Here is a 23,246-nt window from a genome sequence, read left to right as displayed (position 1 = left end):
AAAGGGTAAACTGCACAATATGCTCAAATCAGCTTATATTTCAGCTATATACTGTATATGCACAGTATAAATATATATATATATATATATATATATTTTGTCATACGCATTTTCCTGTGTTTTTCCTTTCATGTATTTTCATGCTTGAAACCACACAAAGTTTTGTAAATGAGACCACGAGTGACGAAAATGGATGGAAGGATCCGACAGGTGGAGCTGAACGTGCCCATCGCGTGGATTCAGTCAAACTCAAGTTCAAGCCCCTCCATGTCCAGTGGTCACAATTGCCCCCTCTCTCTTACTTATTCTCAGTGCTCTTGCTAATTTGCATTTTCTTGTTATCCCTCTCATTTCTGTTCCCCTGATCTTTAACAAGACCCTGCAGTTGACATGCCATTCTCAATGACGGACTCCACTCCAGAGCTTCCTCTTAGTCTGTTGACATTCACCTCCACCCCAATGGAGTAACAGAGAGGGGCCGAGTTGACATTTGACTGAAAGGGATGGCATCTGGGACATGAATTTGGGCTTTCCTTCTTTGTTTGATTTATTTGATACAATCTGAAACTTGATTTAAATGAAACAATACGACTATCTGTACCTTCTCTTACATTAGTAAAGCACAATGGTGCAGTGGTTAGCACGGCCACTCATGGCTTATGCCTGACGATTTGTGAAATAACCATAGAGGGTCCAGGTGAGACTGAAACTATCCAACAACTGGATCAACTGGAGTCTACCAAGTCAGTGGGGTCTTCTCTGCTGTCTTGTCCGGTCAAACTCTGCACCCAGATGTTCTTCATTTGGACTTCTGCACATTTTCTGAGAACATAGAATAACAGCAGGTGGACTGGGGACTCTAAACTGGTCCAATGTGGATGGATGTCAGTGGGATGTAAAGGGGCCTGAGATGGATTGGACAGGCGCCCCCTATGGGCCTGTTGTCTGATGTTGCTGCTCCGCCTGCACATCTGTGTACTGAATTGACAGTGCTTAAGAATATTATGGGATGTAACATTTCTATTTTAGTTTTAAGTGCACACTGAATCATTGAACATTTCCCATATATTTGTTAAGTTTACATTATGTAATAATCAGTGCTACGGTGTCAGTGCTGTGTTTTACAAATCTGCTTTCACCGTAAATGTCTGCCAGCATGAGGATGTGAGTCTGTGGACACGATCAGCACAGACAAATCACTCCACCTGACGATACTGGGGACAAAATTAGAAAAGGACAAAAGCATTCGGACCACAATCACTCCAGCAGATGTAACTCCATTGATGGAAGAAATGTAGGATTGTGTGCATATCTGTCTGAGACAGTTCATGAAACCTATTTAATTACAAATGATCATTTAAATTCAATATACATAATAGTGGTGATAATTTACTACACAAATAAGAGCTGATTACGGGAAAATCATGAGCTGGACACTTTTAGTTATTTTTGAGTTTGCACAAACCTTTACAGTTTAATTATTTGTTAGGTCAGCTACTGTTAGATGCTATGGACCCTAGCAGCTCATCTCCATTTGTGTACCTGACTGCCATTTCCACCTCCTGAAAACACTAAAACTAACGCATGTACAACTTGTAAATGTTATTGGTTTCTCTTTCTTTGGCGTTTAATCACATTACTTACTTGTTTCCACGTTCCTAGATGATGGCTGCCCTTCTTCTTTCCTGTTTCCTTCAAACTCAGTGAACTCCGATTTCAGTGTCACAGAATTCTGCTGGGTTGCCAGTTGTCCCAAGTCAATGCCGCGATGCTGTAAACTGGAATGAAATTCTTCAGAAACCTCTTGTTTGAAAGCCTTCCCAGTTTCATGGTTAAGTGAGACATCCTCCATATCCTCCACCTTAACTTCAATAATCTCCCCCTTGCACTCCTCCTCATTGAAAACTGAAATTCTCCCTTCACAGGCCTCGGGCTTAACATCTTCTGGTGCACCCCACTCACAGTCCTCTTCTTTAACGTGTGCCAGTCTTTCATTCACGTTGTCCTCTTTGGTGGAGGCCATTGCTGTGTGTAAAACTCTTCTCTCCCCCCAAGTGTCTGCTCTTCCTTTCTAAGATGTGTTTCTCACATGGACAGTGCAGGCTTGGAAGCCATTAAGACACCTCAGTGCAGGGCCTAATGTTAAGGAGGCGACTTTTTCTCTGTGAAAATAAAAGTGATAGAATTACTCCATAAATTAAACCAAAAATAACTTGGACACGTTTGAGGGTTAACTTCCCATTAATAACAAGTCCAGAGAACTACCAGCTCAGTTTTCATGTGAGATTTGAACTGCTTTGAACCCTCGCTGTTAGCCTAAGAACAACATTAAACATTCAGGGTTTTTAATTTTGAAACAATTCACTCAGGCAGCACAGGCCTACTCAAGTTTAGTCAAAATTTAACAAAAAGTCTGGATGTGACCTAAACTTAAGACCACCATTTCAAAGAGACTCAGCCTGTAATGTATAACATGACACGACACACATCACCTACAGTGAGAACTGAAGAGAGCACGCTCAGCACAAACACGCATTGGGTGATGTTTGGCAGCCATTAGCAATAATTAAGAAGCCGACTGACAACTTCAGTGGACCTGCCTGAATGGCTGCTGACCCCCCGTCTGCTAGGAGGGATGGCTCTTCCATCTGCCCACTCCATACTCAAAAGCACCCTTTCTCACACTCCACTTCAGCCTCTCTCTGTCACCCTTATCTGTTTATCTTTCTGGCATGGAGATGGATTTCGAGACTACAATCCCCCCAACCCCCCCGGGATTAACTTCCATCCCACCTAAAATGATTTCTCCAGATCAGAGGAAGCCCTGACTTTGCTCCACAGACCCCTGGATTGAATATCCACTGCCTGCACCTGACGCCCACACTGCTAGGAGTGACCACTTAAAATACATCTGACATTCACATCGCTTTATCCTACACACACTTCTCTTGCTCTGTGAATTTCTGTCGAACTGATATCTGCCATTTTGAACAAGCTGGCAAGCTGTTGTGAGCTCTTGACTTGTGGTGATCAGTTTTGTACCCTTGTCCCAAACAGTGTCCCAGACTGATGTTTACTCCTTTGTGTTGACCCCCTTTGTCAGTTGTCTCTCTCTATACAGTCATATGAAAAAGTTTGGGTCCCCTCTTAATTCTTTGGATCTTTGTTTCTCATTGGCTGAGCTTTCAGAGTATCAACTTCCTTCTAATATCTGACATGCCTTATGGACACAGTAGGATTTCAGCAGTTACATTAAGTTTATTGGATTAACAGAAAATATGAAATATGCATCATAACAAAAGTAGACATTTGCATAAGTGTGGGCACCCCAACAGAGATATGACATCAATACTTAGCTGAGCCTCCTTTTGTCTCTAGACGCTGTCCTCTTATAGCCTTTGGTGAGTGTCTGGATTCTGGATGGAAGTATTTTTTTACTATTCTTCATACAAAATCTCTCCAGTTCAGTTCAATTTGATGGACAGCCTGCTTCAAATCATCCCATTGATTTTCGATGATCTTCAAGTCAGGGGACTGTGATGGCCATTCCAGAACATTGTACTTCTCCCTCTGCATGGATGCCTTTGTAGATTTCAAACTGTGTTTTGGGTCATCGTCTTGTTGGAATATCCAACCCCTGCATAACTTCAACTTTGTGACTGATGCTTGAACATTATCCTGAAGAATTTGTTAATATTGGGTTGAATTCATCCGATCCTCGACTTTAACAAGGGCCCCAGTCCCAGAGCTAGCCACACAGCCCCACATGATGGAACCTCCACCAAATTTGACAGGAGGTAGCAGGTGTTTATCTTGGAATGCGGTGTTCTTCTTCCGCCATGCAAAGCGCTTTTTGTTATGAACAAATAACTCCATTTGTGTCTCATCAGTCCAAAGCACTTTGTTCCAAAATGAATCTGGCTTGTCTAAATGAGCATTGGCATACAACAAGCAACTCTGTTTGTGGTGGGAGTGCAGAAAGGGCTTCTTTCTCATCAACCTGCCATACAGATGTTCTTTGTGCAAACTGCACTGAATTGTAGAACGATGTCCAGATACACCATCTGCAGCCAGATGTTCTTGCAGGTCTTTGGAGGTGATCTGTGGGTTGTTTGTCACCATTCTCACAATCCTGCTCATATGCTGCTCCTGTATTTTTCTTGGCCTGCCAGACCTGCTGGGTTTAACAGCAACTGTGCCTGTGGCCTTCCATTTCTTGATTCCATTCCTTACAGTTGAAACTGACAGTTTAAACCTCTGAGATGGCTTTTTGTAGCCTTCACCTCAACCAGGAGACTCAACAATCTTTGTTTTCAGATCTTTGGAGAGTTGCTTTGAGGATCCCATGCTGTCTGTCACTCTTCAGAGGAGAGTCAAAGGGAAGCACAACTTGTAATTGACCACCTTAAATACCTTTATATCTCCTGATTGGACACACCGGTCTATGAAGTTCAAGGCGTAACGAGCTCATCCAATCAATTTGGTGTTGACAGTAATCAGCATTGAGCAGTGACAGGCATTCAAATCAGCATAATGACAAGGGGACCCACATTTGTGCACAGCCAGTTTTTCACATTTTATTTAATGTCATACAACTAAATACTGCGTCACTAAAAATCTTTGTTCGAAAAACACCGCAGTGCTCCAATGTTCCTAGGAAACGAAAGACAGACCACTGTTATCTTTATTGCTGAAAGGAGAGTCAATTATTATGCATGCTGAGAGGGGTTCCCAAATTTTTTCATATGACTGTATATAAAATCCAATGTCTGTCTGTCTGTTTGTCTGTATGTATGTCTCTCTGCTTTTCATGAGAGAACTACTTAACGGATTTAGATCGGCTTTCTTTCTAGAATTCGCTCGAACATTCTGGTTGATTTTACGACTTCTCTCACCATGCTAAGTATCACAGTCCATTTGCAGGAGTGATACATTTGCGTTAATCCGAGAGAGAGAAGGAAGAGTGACGTCAGGAGTGGGGAGCCGGGCTGGGCCCTCCTCCCTGTCCAGTTTCACTTCTACGCGGGTGGAGTCGTGGGGGGCGGCTAGTTTTGGATAAAAGCATCATAAGTGTAAACATAAGTGTCGAGTTCAGACTTGACCGAAACAGAACCGACTCCACTTAGTAAGCTGCATATTGCCATTCGATTTGAAGACTATACACAACGGATGACGAACAGGACAGTGTGAAATGGAGGACACAACAATACCACTGAAGTCATTTTATGACTCTTTCTTCTTGAACTGGCTACTTAAACCAGTTGTTCTCAAACGTTTTGGTTTTTTTTTCTCTCATGGACCCCCGTCCGTAACATGAGGGTCATTACTGGCGATACCCCCATTAGACAGGACTTCTTTTACTAATGGTTGACCATAAATTTATCAAAGCCGTATTTGACAAACACAGGTGCCCGAGCAGACCCCGCTCTCATATTAGCTGGTTCTTCTCACTTTGCCCTCCGCCAGACTCGTTCATTCAAACCTGTAATGGCGTGAGGCAGGTCGTCACTGTGTCAAGGAGAGAGACAGAGCTGTTATTTCCAGCTGACGATCAAACTTATCAACATGCAGGTCTTTACTCATTGCAATCGCTGCTGGCCGAACGAGGCTCTCGTCCATTTGGCAGTTGGCTATTAAGTCCGCCATTTGTGAAATTTTCCTTTTTCTACTTTCGATTTCTAAATGAACGTATAAGTTGCTGTCCTTGCAATGACAGCATTCTGTTGTTTTTTTGTTCTCAGTGGCGTACGATGCCGTGTTTATAAAAGTCTTTCAAACCCTCATTCATTTTAAGCAGCCATGAGTGAGGAATTCGGGGCTCCGTTATAAGAGCTGACCGTCAATAAATGAGCATGGAAATCCAAACCGCAGGGAATAAGCTTGACGTTTATGCTTTTCACGTGTCCTTTGTCTTAGATTAATCATCATCTACTGGCGGAAACAGCCTAATTAATCTACTAGATTGGTCACTTAGAAGGGACGTGTGATTTTCTTTTGATTTTGTATTTGTTTAACATGAGACACTTTTCCATCTCGATTACCGAGTATCTATTGTAACGATCAGCGTAATTAGCTAACACAACTCAAAGTTTTAACTCCTATAGACTTACGTGTGTTACAAACGATGTCTTGTCTTTCTTATTTGGGTTAAACATTACACTTTCAAAACAAAGCAAAAAAGAAAAACTCTCTTAATCTATCAGTTTGTCTTCCTCCTCTCACTTTCTGGATCCCGTTAAACACTGTTGTGTCCTGACTCCTTAACTCACACCTTTACTTTCTCGTATACGAAATTATCGTAATCGTCCAAAAATTCGATGTCGAGATTTTGATGAATCTCTACGTTTTAGACCTCCATGGGTCCGAAAATACAATTTTTGGAATTGTGTCTGTGCGTGTGTGTAAACACGATAACTTGAGTACGCTATCACTTCGGTCAACCAAATTTTGCATACAAGAATTAGGTACAAAGCGTAGATTTTTTTTATAAACTTTTGGGCTATTTCCGCTAACCGGAAGTGGTACTTTACCTGAACACATACTCATTTTTTTGTTATTCATTTATTATGTTTTGTTCATGCAGCTGCAGAGACCGATTTATTCAATTTAACTTTTATAATAAATGTTCAATGCATTTGTGTTGTTGTTGTTGGTTCTTTAACGTACATAATATAAAAATGTTGTCTTGCGGTTACTCCTCAAATATCCATCTCCGACTATACGAGAAAGTCGAAGGGAGAGCACTCCCGATTTTTCTCCAAACCTCCTCCTGTCTCTCATCTCCATAGACTCGTGTTCAGCCCACACAAGACAGACCCCTTTAATCAGGCCCTCCAGTCACACTGTTCCACCCTTTCTGTCCCTTCATAGTCATAGACACGTATCTGAGGAAATGTCTATAATGAATGTAACAGCGCCGTGTGTATAAAAAGCTGAAGCTCTGCCTGCCGCCACTCCATCGATACAGACGAGTCGAGACGCTTCAGGCGACCACATTTCGAGACCCACCGCGTCAGCCTACAAATTCCAGGGTCTGTTATTGATGTTTAAATGTAACCGCTAAGATTTTAAAGCACTCGAAAATACATTACAAAAACTTGTGTCACGGTTTGAATGTCACAGCTACGCACACCTCCATTCTCTGAACTCACTTATTTAAGCCCCTGCATTACGCCGGCCCTGTACAAAAGTCCACACGGCATTTCCTGAGGGGCTTTGTTAATACTGTAAATGCTATTTAGAGTAAAACTGTGATGAAACTTGCTGTCTCGGATTTTTGTGGATTTTCCCCGCACATTAAACTCGGAGTGAATGACAAGCGCGCGGCTCACACGGAAGGCTTGGAGATTCAACGTGGAGGAGGAGTGCGCGGCGGGAGAGTGGCCATTCAGCATCAAATCGGATGGACCTGAAGGACAGCTGTGACTCCTTCTCCGTCTCTGTTTCTCCCTCTTTATCTCCCTTTCTCCATAGCCATTGCCCTCACTCTGTTCCCTGTTGTCTATCCCCAGGACTTCCTTCCCCAACTCCTGTTCCACTTTATCCACTCATCTCCCACCCGCCCGTTCCTCTCGTTGCTTACCGACACTTCTCGACTTGCTCCTCGCCGCTCTTTTTCTCTTTAACTTCTCTTCTTCAGCACCTTTTATTCTTAAGAATCTCGTACGACAGTCCGAGCAGTCAGCCAGCAGCATCAAACAAAGAGAAACAGAACGAGTCACCAACGAGCGACTCGAAAGAGAAACGTGACACAAGTAGGTAAACACTGCCATCTAGTGGGCTGAAGGATGATTAATTATAAACATTTCGTTTCGCTCTCTTATTGAACTGAAGTTTTTTTCCTTTCGTTTCCAATTCTCGCCAAAGTCCCTACAGCATCCACTATGCGTGACTTTTTTTTCATAACATACATATTTCATATAGAACTATTTACAATATATTACACACATTTCACCAGAAAAATATTTATAATATACATAGCTGTGCACAATATAAACGTTCCAATTTTAAATCTCATATATTTTTAACAACAAATAATTGGCGAACCTTTCTAGAACCAAACAAAAGGCGTCATACAAACAGCTTCTCGCCAATGACTATTAAATAATAAATCAAATATATCAATTATTACAAACACAAACTATTAATACAAAATAAATAAATTGAAAATTTAAATAAAAATGAAAACTCAAAATATAGACATGGCCATGTTGTACACCCAGCCGAATTATATTAAAGTGCCAAGGCACTACGCTAAAAGAATATATGCTAACTTTTTTCTAATAAAACTTCAGTTGTAACTCATACAAAGCCACATGTAAGAAGTCAAAAAACATATACAGTACTGTCTGTGTGTGTGTGTGTGTGTGTGTGTGTGTGTGTGTGTTTATATATATAATCCATGGGCGGCACGGTGGCGCAGTGGGTAGCGCTGTTGCCTCGCAGTTAGGAGACCTGCGTTCGATTCCCGGGTCCTCCCTGCGTGGAGTTTGCATGTTCTCCCCGTGTCTGCGTGGGTTTCCTCCGGGGGCTCCGGTTTCCTCCCACAGTCCAAAGACATGCAGGTTAGGTGGATTGGCGATTCTAAATTGGCACTAGTGTGTGCTTGGTGTGTGGGTGTGTTTGTGTGTGTCCTGTGGTGGGTTGGCACCCTGCCCAGGATTGGTTCCTGCCTTGTGCCCTGTGTTGGCTGGGATTGGCTCCAGCAGACCCCCGTGACCCTGTGTTCGGATTCAGCGGGTTGGAAAATGGATGGACGGATGGATATATATCCATCCGTTATCCAACCCGTTATATCCTAACTACAGGATCACGGGGGTCTGCTGGAGCCAATCCCAGCAGCCAACACAGGACTCAAGGCAGGAAACAAACCCCGGGCAGGGAGCCAGCCCACCACAGGTCATAAATATATAGGCCTATATATATTGTAAAACAAGACAGACATGCGTAAAGATGTGGGGTTTTTAGCCCCGTATACTGAACACAAAAAATCAGTAGTTCCAAAAAACTCAAAAGACCTTAGGGAGATGGACAGTTTATAGGATTGGACCGGAAATTAGAACGTGGGATGCTGGATAAAATGTGGTGGTGGATGGCATAGACATATATAGATAAATACTGCATTCGCTGTGTTGCCCAGTCAACACGATACGTCAGCGCGTACGCCATATTGCGAGTGGCAAAAGTGCCATTTAAACTAATACAGGTAAACGTGGAAACCAGGTTTTCTGATGAAAAAACAATAACGTTTAAAACAGTATCGTTTACATTCAACAGATTTTGGCGAATCGTTTAAATGCAATTATTTATATCCATTTATACACAAATAATGACAATTATTAAATAATAATAATAATTATTATTATTAAATAATTCCTCCCATATAAGTAACATTTCTCGGACTGCCTTCTTCCATCTCCAAAACATTTCTAGACTTTGTCCTGTTCTTACGCAACACAGTACTGAAGTATTGGTTTATGCCCGAGTCACCTCACGTATAGATTACTGTAATGCTATTCTATCTGGCATCCCACAAAAACGTATCCATCGCTTACAACTTCTTCAAAATTCTGCTGCCAGGATAATAACCTGCTGTTCTAAATCCACTGAACATATTACACCGATTCTCTCTCAACTTCACTGGCTCCCTGTTAACTACAGAATACAATACACAATACCACTCTTAACATTTCAAGTTCTCCACAACCTCCCTGATCTCCTCCAGACTTACACTCCTCTCACTCACTCAGATCCTCATCTGCAGCTCGACTTTCTGTACCACACATCAAACTCTGTGTTATGGGAGCTCGAGTGTCTCACATTGTGCTCCTCAACTCTGGAATTCTCTTCCCTCTCATGTCCATCAGCTCGATTCAATAACACATTTTAAAACTGCCCTCAAAACTTATCTTTTCAAACTGGCATACCAATTGTGAATTTTGCACTGTTACTGCCAGTTATCTTTGTCTTTTAACAGTGAAACGATACACTCAATGACAAAAATAAAGAATTTTATTGTATACAAATTGGCTTAATAATTTCTGAAAACATTTCACTCATTCCTCTCTCTCTCTCACACACACAATGTGGTTACTTAAATATATACAGGATAGGATCTAAAATCCACGAAACAGAACTGTGTTAATAGCTTTTTCCGTGTGTTGTCACTCTGTAATTTGAGAGTATTCAGTCTGGCAATATGGTGCACCCTTAGTTTGTGGAAGACATGAGCATAAAATGATGGTTGTCAATTTCAAACTGTGTTTCCTCAATGTGCTCCTTGGGAAAAAACACATCACCTGAACCAATCTCAGCGTGAACAAACTGATTGATCAAAGATCCACTGACAGCTTGTCCTAATGTCAACTGTCGGATAACACGCTCAGCTACTTTGACCACCTTGACTGTACCGTCAGAAGGAATCATCAGACCTCCTTTGTTTTTTAATGTGAGCGAGTGGTAGCTTTGATCAAGTGATGCCGGTACAGCATCTGTTACCAGACTAGCATGGCACACATCACAGGACAGCATTCTCAAAATCCCGTCTAAGGGCTACCTGACCTCCCACTGCCTCCTGAGGGGGATTTCTTTGGGAAACTTTCAAAAGTTTGAGAAATGTTAACAGCTAATAACAATCTACATAGTTAGTGACTAAATACATTTAGCCAAAACGTTGTTTGTAGGCTCACTTGAGCATAGTAATGCATAGCTTTGCTAGCTTAGCCTGGCATAGCTAAAGTTAAGATTATAAAACGGGATTTCCTAATGGCCAAATATAACCAAAACAATTGTTCAGCCTTACCTATGAAATGTGATCCCCGGGATCTGGTTTGGAGCGTACAGCGGTTTGTACAATCCCAAGCAGCACATGCGTGAGGCATCTTTATCCATTACTTCACTCCACAGCAGTGCCACTCGCAATATGGCGGCGACGTTGACGTACGATGTTGCTGGTCATGAGGTGTCTAGTAATTCAATGTATATGGTGGATGGGAGGCTGACGTCATCAGTTGGGGACCAGAGGGAAGAAAGGAACCTGGAAGTGTTGCAGGTGTTTGAGTCATTTCACTGTTAAAAGAAAGACAAACAAAGATAACTGGCAGTAACAGTGCAAAATTCACAATTGGTATGCCAGTTTGAAAAGATAAGTTTTGAGGGCAGTTTTAAAATGTGTTATTGAATCGAGCTGATGGATATGAGAGGGAAGAAAATTCCAGAGTTGAGGAGCACAATGAGAGACAATCGAGCTCCCATAACACAGAGTTTGATGTGCGGTACAGAAAGTCGAGCTGCAGGTGAGGATCTGAGTGAGCGAGAGGGAGTGTAAGTCTGGAGGAGATCAGTGAGGTTGTGGAGAACTTGAAATGTTAAGAGCGGTATTGTGTATTGTATTCTGTAGTTAACAGGGAGCCAGTGAAGTTGAGAGAGAATCGGTGTAATATGTTCAGTGGATTGAGAACAGCAGGTTATTATTTAGAATTCTGAAGAAGTTGTAAGTGATGGATATGTTTTTGTGGGATGCCAGATAGAATAGCATTACAGCAATCTAGCAATCTAGCAATCTCCTTTCTTCTGATGGCGTTGCGATGTTCCTGTACACGTGTTGAGATTTTTTTTGACGTTTGTCCTATGTATACAGCTGAGCAAGAAAGGACGCACTATCTTTGATATATGCACATACTAAATTGACAGGACACACATTCAACTGGGACAACGTGAAAGTAAAATTTAAGGCCAGTACAAAAAGCGCCAGAGAGTTGGCCGAGTCTTGGCTATCAGATGAAAATGCCATCAACAGACACTTGGACATAAACCCAGCATATGCCAACTTAAGAAGGACATATGCACTTTAATTTAACGATACACCCCCCCCCCCCTTTTGATCATACGGACTTAGTCACCTCCACCCCCCCCCCCCCCTGAATGTGTTGCTATATATTGCCTTTGATTCTTGTAAGTCTAAGCATTATCCTCTGATGAAGACCCCTGACAGGGGTTGAAAGCTCAGGAATAAAACTACTTTATGATACGAGATTCGTTTTTTCTCCCTTTGTGGATCTCCAACTGCAAATATGCAAACCGTATCACAGACCTTCTCTTCCATCCATATATATATATATATATATATATATATACACATGCCTTATTACACACTTGAGTGTTCCCACATGTCAAATAAAATAAAATTAGAAAAGGTTTGGGGAGAGCGGAACGCTCTTAAAGCATCTACCATGCGGTCTGTGGGGTGTAACCTTAATCAGTGCCCGCACTACAACTTATGATCGGTTTGTTACCAACTATAATCAGGAATCATTGATTTTTGGGAAGTTTATACCTAAAAGCTGTAAAAAAATTACAAAGCACAGAACACACTTCGCTACACAAGCAATACAAGTCAGTAATTAGGAGAGACAAAGGACTGGCATCCTGCCCAGCGCTGGTCTCAGCCTGGTGAGATATGAAACATAACCAGTAGTCAAAGAGCATGCTGTCTGGCAATTGAATAGTCAATAAGCTACTCTTTTGGGGTTCATATATTTGTAACTCTGACTCTGAAGGAGTCAGTGCCTCACCAGCCATGAACCTCCCCTCACCTCACGTCACTGTCACCAATTTACGATCGGTTTGTTACCAACTGTAATCGGGAACAACAGACTAGGCCATGGGTGGGCAAATTCATTCCTGGAGGGCCGCAGTGGCTGCGGGTTTTTGTTCCAACCCAGTTGCTTAATTAGAAAACAATCCTTGCCAATAATTACATTTCATGGCTTGTTAGTGCTTTAACTCTGCTATGTCAAGTCATTCTCATATCCTAGATTTTTTTTTCCATTCTAAGGATATCATCCAAATATTTTGAAGTGTAAAACGGACGGGTAATTCTCAATCCTTCACTTTTTTCTCTTCTCTTTCCTTCCAAGTATTTAATTAAACCAAATAGTGCACGATAAATACACACAGGTGTAAAGGGTAACAAGCAAAATGGATAACTGCTGGTTTCTTTTGTCATTTGCATCTTATTGCTAATGAGGAGCAATTAAAAACCAAGAATGCAGCTGTTTAAGACTTAAATAAGCAATAAGGGTTCAAAATCTTAACGAGGGAGATAACTAAAATGAAGCAGAAGTGTTTCTCGAGCAATAAGTGCTTCTTATTAAGCAATTGGGTTGGAACAAAAACCTGCAGCCACTGCGGCCCTCCAGGAATGAATTTGCCCACCCCTGGACTAGGCTTATCATCAGAGTGCTGCTCCAATTACTGCCGCTCGCTACACATCAGGTAACCAAAGAAATGATCAGGGATATGGCGGGATTAAGACTGTGGTCAATTCCAGCGATCCTCAGCAAGAAGGACAGCACTTGGCACTGTTGTGTTGACCACTGGAAGTTAAATGCTTTTACAAAGCTGGATTCTTACCATCTGCCCCATATAGATGACGCCTTGGACCACAGAAGCAACTCCAGCTGGTTCAGCTCCTTGGACTTACATAGTGGCTACTGGCAAGTGTTGAAGTAGGCTGACATGACAGGAGCGCCCTCAGCTCCAGTGAAGGCACACGGAGACTTGAGAACAGATAGCAGAGTTAAGCTTTATTGTATGGCGCGTATATAGACTCACTTAAGATGGAACAATAAGCGTCCAGCAATGGGCATCTTTACGGTTCTTATCATTTCAGTCATTATTCTTCCTCATCTTCTTCTAGAATTCCACTGCTCCAGTCCTGCCTCTAGTTGATTCTACTAAAAATTCTTAGTGTAGGGGGTGTCAAGCCCCGCTCTGACTACCTTACCTGTTTGATGCGGGCTGTTCTTGCTCGCTACTGTAATTTACACAGTTCCCATTCCCTCTCTAAGCGAGGGGCCCATCTTTCTCCAGCTCTCCTGCGTGTCTAACTTTTAGCTAAATTAACTATTGATGGTTTCCAGCTCCTACAGAATAATTAAAAAAAACATGTAGGCGTAAGTCTTTTCAATCCTAACTCTTACATCTTAATGCTTAGTAAAATATCGTGTCTACTTTTCTCATTTGCTTATAATACTTATCTAATAAAATTTACCATTTTTAAGAATACAGTTTTCTATACAAGTCACTTTAGTGCAAGAGACTCGAGAAAAGACTGCCTTCACCATCGGGCAAGGGTTGTGGCATTTTACAGTCATGCCGTTTGGATTGTGCAATGCCCTGGTGCCACCTTTCTCACCAAGTGTGCTTGGATGACATCTTGGTGCATGCCCCTAACTTTGATGGTGCACTAGCCCACCTAAATGAACTGTTTTCCTCCCAACCTAAAAAGCAAGCTTTTGGACCATGTGGTCACTGCAATGGGAACATTGGGAATGTGCCACTGGCTACGACCCAGTAATGTGCAGGATTTCTGCAGTTTCCTGGGTTTGGCATCTTACTACCGGAGGACTTGCTACACGCAGTGACTACTGATGGACACCAGAATGCAATTCTGAAATCTGTCGACTGAAGGAGGCCCTCATGGCTGCACCTGTTTTAGTCTATCCAGATCCAGAAGTGCCACATGCCCTCAACACCGTTGCCAGTAATCAGGGCTTTGGAGCAGTCCTGTCCCAGATGGAAGGAGAGACAAAGACAACTTTATGGGTCCACACAGACACAGACACAGACACACACAAGCCAGTGACCACACAAGATTAAAATATTACAACAAACCCCCTTGTTGCAGGCCAGGTCGACACTCGGGAACATCGAAGTCCGTTCACCCTCATGAGCCAAAATAAAAGGTCACAGTGCTCACAAATAAGCGGAGTAAAGGTCAGTGTTCAACGCTGTGGGAAACGCTGGCATAGTCCTGCAGGCAGGCAGGCAGACTCACGTCAAAACGCTGCAAGCAAAAAGGAGTCAGTCCGTCCAAACGAGGTGAAGCCTGTCATTTTCCCTTCTTGCCAGATGATCTGCCAGGCTTTCCCTTGGTCACCTGCAGTGCTATCCGGAGTATGCAGCGTCTCTTCGCAGACTAGCTAGTTAGCCGGTGATTAGATAGATAGATAGATAGATAGATAGATAGATAGATAGATAGATAGATAGATAGATAGATAGATAGATAGATAGATAGATAGATAGATAGATAGATAGATAGATAGATAGATAGCGTAGTTGGCAGGATTAGATAGATAGACAGATAGATAGATAGATAGATAGATAGATAGATAGATAGATAGATAGATAGATAGATAGATAGATAGATAGATAGATAGATAGATAGATAGATGTGAATGGCACTATATAATGGTGAGACAGTTTTAGAGGCACTGTCGACCCCTTGAACCCTCAGACTAAACGTCAGACACCAGATAAAAAGTCCAATAATTATTTATTACAATAATAATGTGCACAAAGCACCCTCCTCTACACAATACTTATACAAATAACCAATAATCAAATAATCCTCCACTCTCCCAGACACTTAGCCACCCTGCCTCCTAAATCAGCTCGCCGTCTGGGATTTCCCATGGTCCTTTTATAGTCCATGACCCAGAAGTGTTTACAACCCCCAGTCCATGTGACTTTCCATCACTTCCGGGTCAGATAAAAAGTTTTCTTCTTCTTCATCCCGGAAGCACGTCATTCATCCTGTTGCTGTGACTAAGACGTACTTCCGGAGCGTAGGGTACGTACTAATCTTTGGGCTTCCCTGCAGCGTCCTCTAGCGGCCCCCATGGTATCCAGCAGGGCTGTGGATAAAAACCCCATTGTCCAGGATTCCCTGCTGGCCTTCGGGGCACCTCCACGCTGCAGGGAGAGCTCCACCTGGCGGCTTGGGGGTATTGGTCAGGATGAATGGCCGGCCATATTCCACAATAGATGAATAGATAGATAACGTAGTTGGCAGGAATGAATAGATAGATAACGTAGTTGGCAGGAATGAATTAGATAGATAATGTAGTTGGCAGGAATAGATAGATAACGTAGTTGGCAGGAATAGATAGATAACGTAGTTGGCAGGAATAGATAGATAACGTAGTTGGCAGGAATAGATAGATAGATAGATAGATAGATAGATAGATAGATAGATAGATAGATAGATAGATAGATAGATAGATAGATAGATAGATAGATAGATAGATAGATAGATAGATAGATAGATAGATAGATAGATAGATAGATAGATAGATAGATAGATAGATACTTTATTAATCCCAAGGGGAAATTCACACTTTTGCGACATTAATGCTAATCCGAACTACCCCGCTGCTTCGACGATGGCTTCTTACTGTCCGTTGCCCAACAGGTTGTAGTGTGTACACCAACAGGAGCTAAAAGGAAAACTCAACCCCCTTTTTGTTTTGTTATTTCCCCTAAGGTCTCCATTCTCTAATCCTAGTACGAGCGCCACCTGTCCTCTCGCCCACCCAATCACATTACAGAAACACCGACATGACACTTCAACTCCCAAGAACTTAAAACAAAGTTAAACAACAAAACCTGACCTGGATCCTCCTTCTCGCTCCAGTTCCAGGCCTATCTCTAATCTCACTTTTTTGGCTAAGGTGATGGAACGTGTGGTTGCTACACAACTCCATGCTTTTCTTCTAGATCAGCGATTCTCAACCTTTTTTTCTCCTTGTGAACCCCTTCAAAAAAACGGAATAAATTGGCAAACCCCCTGTGTAGTCATTACGATATGCTACAGGTTTATCCTTGTATGTTGGATGTTTTGTTTCAATGTGTCTACGAAGCACGTTGAGTGGCCCAGCCAGAGCCCAGACTTGAATCTGATTGAAAATCTCTGGAGAGATCTTAAAATGGCTGTGCACCGACGCTTCCCGTCCAACCTGATGGAGCTTGAGAGGTGCTGCAAAGAGGAATGGGCCAAACTGGCCAAGGATAGGTGTGCCAAGCTTGTGGCATCATATTCAAAAAGACTTGAGGCTGGAATTGCTGCCAAAGGTGCATCGACAAAGTATTGAGCAAAGGCTGTGAATACTTATGGACATGGGATTTCTCAGTTTTTTATATTTAATAAATTTGCAAAAACCTCAAGTAAACTTTTTTCACGTTATCATTATGGGGTGTTGTGTGTAGAATTCAGAGGAAAAAAATGAATTTAATCCATTTTGGAATAAGGCTGTGACATAACACAATGTGGAAAAAGTGATGCGCTGTGAATACTTTCCGGATGTGCACTGTAAATAATAATTATTCTTTTCCAAGGAACCAGTAAACACTTTTAAGATTAGATTATTTTATTTATAAAAGCACATTTAAAACAACAGAGGTTGTGCCAAAGTGCTGTACAAAGAAGAATGAAAATAAACACAATACAAACAATCACGTAAAAGCAGATTAATAAAACAACCAATGATAACATCCACCACAATCCCATCATACACAGTGAAAGGCGGAAGAAAACAGAAGGTCTTAAGGTGACTTTTAAAAACCTCGATGGAGCATGAAGACCTGATGTGAAGAGGCAAATCATTCCAAAGCCGTGGAGCAACAACTGAGAAAGCTCGGTCTCCCCTTGACTTCAGCTGAGATCTTGGCACTACAAGGAGCAGTCATCCAGATGACCTCAGTGCTCTTGGTGGCACATAGTGGGTGAAGGAGGTCACAGATGTATTTTGGAGCCAGCGAGACCATGCAAGGCTTTAAAAACAAACAAGATTTTAAAGTTAATGCGACACCTCACTGGTAGTCAGAGGAGACGGAGAGGCTAAAATGGTGGAGATGTGATCCCGTTTTCTCGACCCAATTGAAAATCTTGCTCAGTAAGACTAAGATTGCAGAAGTTAACAGAATATCATTTGTCACCTTCAGCAGAGCTGATTCAGTACTATGAAGTTTTTTAAAACCTGACTGAAACTCATCACATACATTGTTATCCTCCAGATATGAAATTAACTGCAAAGAAACCACTTTCTCCATAATTTTGGACAGAAATGGGAGCTTAGAAATAGACCTATCATTCGAAAGAGCTGTAGGATCAAGTGTGGGCTTCTTCAGCAAAGGCTGAACAATTGCATGTTTAAAGTTGTCTGGCATTATACCAGTAGACAGTTCTTAATAATAGCCAACACAATTGGACTGAACGCTCTAAAAGTATCTTTAAATAGGCGTTCAGGTATCTAGTGAATCATTGGAAGGTTTCTTATGCAGAATTACAGTGTGGAAAGTATTCCCAGCGCATCATCACTTTTTCCACATTTTGTTATGTCAGAGCCTTATTCCAAAATGGATTAAATTCATTTTTTTCCTCAGAATTCTACACACAACACCCCATAATGACAACGTGAAAAAAGTTTACTTGAGGTTTTTGCAAATTTATTAAAAATAAAAACATTGAGAAATCCCATGTACATAAGTATTCACAGCCTTTGCCGTGAAGCTCAAAATTGAGCTCAGGTGCCTCCTGTTTCCCCTGATCATCCTTGAGATGTTTCTCCAGCTTCATTGGAGTCCACCTGTGGTAAATTCAGTTGACTGGACATGATTTGGAAAGGCACACACCTGTCTATAGAAGGTCCCACAGTTGACAGTTCATGTCGGAGCACAAACCAAGCATAAAGTCAAAGGAATTGTCTGTAGACCTCCGAGACAGGATTGTCTCAAGGCACAAATCTGGGGAAAGTTACAGAAAAATGTCTGCTGCTTTGAAGGTCCCAATGAGCACAGTGGCCTCCATCATCCATAAGTGGAAGAAGTTCAAAACCACCAGGACTCTTCCTAGAGCTGGCCGGCCATCTAAACTGAGCGATCGGGGGAGAAGGGCCTTAGTCAGGGAGGTGACCAAGAACCTGATGGCCACTCTGTCAGAGCTCCAGAGGTCCACTGTGGAGAGAGGAGAACCTTCCAGAAGGACAACCATCTCTGCAGCAATCCACCAATCAGGCCTGTATAGTAGAGTGGCCAGATGGAAGCCACTCCTTAGTAAAAGGCACATGGCAGCCCGCCTGGAGTTTGCCAAAAGGCACCTGAAGGACTCTCGGACCATGAGAAAGAAAATTCTCTGGTCTGATGAGACAAAGATTGAACTTTTTGGTGTGAATGCCAGGCGTCACATTTGGAGGAAACCAGGCACCGCTCATCACCAGGCCAATACCATCCCTACAGTGAAGCATGGTGGTGGCAGCATGATGCTATGGAGATGTTTTTCAGCGGCAGGAACTGGGAGACTAATCAGGATAAAGGGAACGATGACTGCAGCAATGTACAGAGACATCCTGGATGAAAACCTGCTCCAGAGCGCTCTTGACCTCAAACTGGGGTGACGGTTCATCTTTCAGCAGGACAACGACCCTAAGCACACAGCCAAGATATCACAGGAGTGGCTTCAGGACAACTCTGTGAATGTCCTTGAGTGGCCCAGCCAGAGCCCAGATTTGAATCTGATTGAACATCTCTGGAGAGATCTTAAAATGGCTGTGCACCGACGCTTCCCATCCAACCTGATGGAGCTTGAGAGGTGCTGCAAAGAGGAATGGGTGAAACTGGCCAAGGATAGGTGTGCCAAGCTTGTGGCATCATATTCAAAAAGACTTGAGGCTGGAATTGCTGCCAAAGGGGCATCAACAAAGTATTGAGCAAAGGCTGTGAATACTTATGGACATGGGATTTCTCATTTTTTGTATTTTTACTTGAGGTTTTTGCAAATTTATTAAACTTTTTTCACGTTGTCATTATGGGGTGTTGTGTGTAGAATTCTGAGGAAAAAAATGAATTTAATCCATTTTGGAATAAGGCTGTAACATAACAAAATGTGGAAAAAGTGATGTGCTGTGAATACTTTCTGGATGCACTGTAGGTAGATAGATAGATAGATAGATAGATAGATAGATAGATAGATAGATAGATAGATAGATAGATACTTTATTAATCCCAAGGGGAAATTCACATGGGCGGCACGGTGGCGCAGTGGTAGTGTTGCTGCCTCGCAGTTAGGAGACCCGAGTTCGCTTCCCGGGTCCTTCCTGCATGGAGTTTGCATGTTCTCCCCATGTCTGCATGGGTTTCCTCCGGGTGCTCCGGTTTCCTTCCAAAGACATGCAGGTTAGGTGGATTGGCGATTCTAAATTGTCCCTAGTGTCTGCTTGGTGTGTGGGTGTGTTTGTGTGTGTCCTGCGGTGGGTTGGCACCAACACCGGTGAGAAGCGGCAGCCAAACGCGCCCAGCGTACTCTCAACCGGAAGTGAATCTGGGCTGAAGTCATACCCTACAGGCCCACAGTGAAAGCATTCTGCTCATAATGGGACAGTTGGAGCTCCAGGAGGTCCTGCTTTATCAAAGACTAATTGTCCCCCACGGCTCTGCCCGTGCAGTAGTGAAACAGGACAAACTTTAAAAATCAATTAAAAAAAAGTAATAATTTGTATTGAGAAGAATTGATATCGATAGCTTTCATATCCGAGGGCCTGTTCATAGACAATATTTTTGGTTTTGCTATCAGGAGCAAGAATGCAGCTGTAGCTGCGTTTTCCCAAAGTTTCTAAAGTTCAGCAGCTCTAACTCAAAAAATGGAATTCAACAAAGGCCTGATGCACAGAAATGATTCCACAGACAATCTATCTTCATTTTTTAAGTGTTTAGTTAAGTTTCAAAGTAAAACAGTTCACACAAAAAAGAAAATTAAAATAGCAAAAAAAAGGAAAAATTTATAATAAGAAAAATTCAGTTCTAAGCTTAATCTTGTTACATCTTAAATCGTTGCTAATCACTTATAATTTCTGAACCATTTCAAAACGGTCAGAAAACTGTATGCTAATCCCATTTCGGAGTTGAAAACGGGTCTTTCAAGTTCCTGTTTACTGGGACCTGTTCAAAACATAACTGAGCTTATTAACACACTGTTTCTCAGTTATAGCAAGAAGATTCTTATAGGGGGAAAAGACTATACCATTGTCTATGACTATGGAAGAAATAATATTCCATTCAAATTAAGCAAACATTAATGTGAGTTTAACTCAAAACTTTAACTTTCTATGATTGGCTCTTACAGTAGCTATGATCTCTTGCCAAGCGGAAGGTAGGTACGCTCCAACGTCAAATGATGCCACTGTATCTGCTTGTGTTCATCTTTGACGGGAGAGCGTCTCCCACGTGGGGAGAAGAGCATGTGATATCTCTGGCCCTCCAGGGGTTGCCAACTCCGGTCCTGGAGGATCCACCATGGCTGCAGGTTTTCATTCTAACCCTTTTAAACTGAGTGCCTTGTTTTTGCTGCTAATTAACTCCTTTTACATTCATTTTAATTGACTTGCTCTTGAAGACTCAGACCCCTTAGTTGTTTCAAACAATCATGAGATACAAAATGAGCCAAAACACACAATATCTGAAAAGAAAGAAAGACGAAGGTCTCAGGAATGTCAATCTTCTCAGGTCCCCATAACATTTTAATGGTGCTCTTAGAAAGAGACGATCAACCATTTTAGAAATGTCAGGCTAATGCACCACGAGAGTAGCACCAAGCCACGAAATTAAAGAGCGGTTTTAATTAACGACAAGAATCGGCACCTCATTAAGCAGCTGGTTGGAGTATGAGGCCCTGACTATAGGTGGTCTTCTGTTGGCTCCCTCACATCACATTTCATTTTAGTTTGGGTGCAATTTAAGGAAAGGAATGAAGCAATTCAGGGGAACAACCCTTAAAAAAGCAATTCAATTAAAATTAATTCACAAGAAATTCATTAGCAGCACAAACCGGGCACTCGTTGACATTAGTTGTCAGTTATAATCATCAACATTAAAAGAAATAAACATTTGAAATACATCAGTCTGTGTGTAATGAATGAATCTAATATACAAGTTTCACTTTTTGAATGGAATTACTGAAATAAATCAACTTTGTCATGATATTCTAATTTTATGACCAGCACCTGTATATATAAAGATGGGAACGCCTGCTTCCAGGATGTCCCATTTTACAAGTTTCGGAGCCCCAGCACTTACGTTACAAAGTCGTTCAGGGAGTTTCTAAGACACTGGGCGGGCTGCAGGAAGGACGCTGAGCTGTTTGTCCACTGCGGTGACGACTGCACCGCATGTTAAGGTCCAACCCCTTCCGATTGCCTGCACCTCTCCACCCTCTACAGGCGGGAGCCCCAATGGAGAAAGTGGCTATGGACATCCTTGGCCCCTTCCCAATCACAAACGCAGGGAATTGTTATGTCCTTGTGGTTATGGACTGTTTCACAAAGTGGCCTGAGGCGTACGCGATTCCGGATCAGAATGCCAACACCTGCGCTAAGAGGCCCAGTGAGGAGATGTTCTGCCATTCTGGTGCACTTGAGGTTCTGCACAGTGAACAAGGTTGAAACCTTTGAGTCCGAACTAATGAAGTAGGTGTGTCAGCTCCTCTATAACTACAAGACTTGTACCACTCTGCTGCACCCTAAGAGCGAGGGGCTTGTGAAAAGATTTAATTGGACCCTGCTCACAAAGCTCTTCGTTTCAACAGCAGAGCATTAGAGAGACTGGGACCTACAACTCTGTGCCATGCCGTGGGCTTATAAGTCTGATGTCCAGGAATCCAGTGGGTTCGCTCCTGCTATGATGATGTTCAGGAGGGAGTTGTGAACTCCTGCAACTTTTGCTTTTGCCCAGTCTGGTATCAACACCAGTCTAGGGCCTCAGTACAAGCAGGACTTACAGGGTAGTCTTGCTAGCTCAGAACCATTAAAAGGTAGCTAGCAATCGACAGAAAAGGGTGTATAACAGTCAATGCCAGGAGTGCCCACTACTCCCTGGTGACCTGGTATGGCTGTACAGCCTCCATTGAAAAAGGGGACTCTGCAATAAACTGGCCAAGTGCTGCCACGGTCATTGTACTGTCCTGGCCCAGTTGTCTGAGGTGGTACCATGTAAAGGTAGGTTGCCAGGCTGTGGTGGTGCACCACAACTTGTCAGCCCCTTACCATACCGGCAGATCGGCGGTGCAGCATCAAGCATACCCGCAGCACTGAATAACAGCACACCTAACAACACAGCACCCCCAATCCCTGATGATGTGCCCTCGTCATCGGCTGCATGACCGAAACCGGAGAGAAGACCACCCCACTGTTTTGATGAGTTTGTGCACCAAGAGCCACTAAGGACGGCGACTTTGAAAGGAAAGCCTTGGAGAAGCGACATCAGTCAGAGATCATCATCGATGGCAGCCCCTGCCTATAAAAACGCAAATGTGCAAAGTTTTCTTTTATCTTTGTGTAGTTTAAAGCTATAAGTCCTTTAAAAGATTGTAAGCTGCTAAATGAGCATTACATGAGCAGGAATTCATCGGGTCAGCA

The 23,246-nt window shown here is 42.5% G+C and overlaps 1 protein-coding gene across 4 annotated transcripts in view; it reads right to left on the bottom strand.

Annotated features, from left to right (window-relative positions):
* LOC114641663 (gastrula zinc finger protein XlCGF57.1-like) overlaps positions 1-23,246 on the bottom strand; it is a 308,826-nt gene that overhangs the window by 21,086 nt on the left and 264,494 nt on the right. The window contains exons 1-2 of one of the 4 annotated variants that reach the window (XM_051927421.1): positions 7,583-7,745; positions 1,645-2,162 (exon numbers count right to left, since the gene is read on the bottom strand). In XM_051927421.1, coding sequence (XP_051783381.1) covers positions 1,645-2,023 — 379 coding nt within the window. In that variant the 5' untranslated portion in view covers positions 2,024-2,162; positions 7,583-7,745. Of the gene's footprint in view, positions 1-1,644; positions 2,163-7,582; positions 7,746-23,246 lie in introns of those variants that run through there. The other 3 variants (XM_028790688.2, XM_051927420.1, XM_051927419.1) reach the window with 3 other exon arrangements.

Source organism: Erpetoichthys calabaricus, chromosome 5 (genome assembly GCF_900747795.2).
Source record: "Erpetoichthys calabaricus chromosome 5, fErpCal1.3, whole genome shotgun sequence".
Classification (NCBI taxonomy): Eukaryota; Metazoa; Chordata; class Cladistia; order Polypteriformes; family Polypteridae; genus Erpetoichthys; species Erpetoichthys calabaricus.
This window is presented reverse-complemented; position numbering and strand designations above follow the sequence as displayed.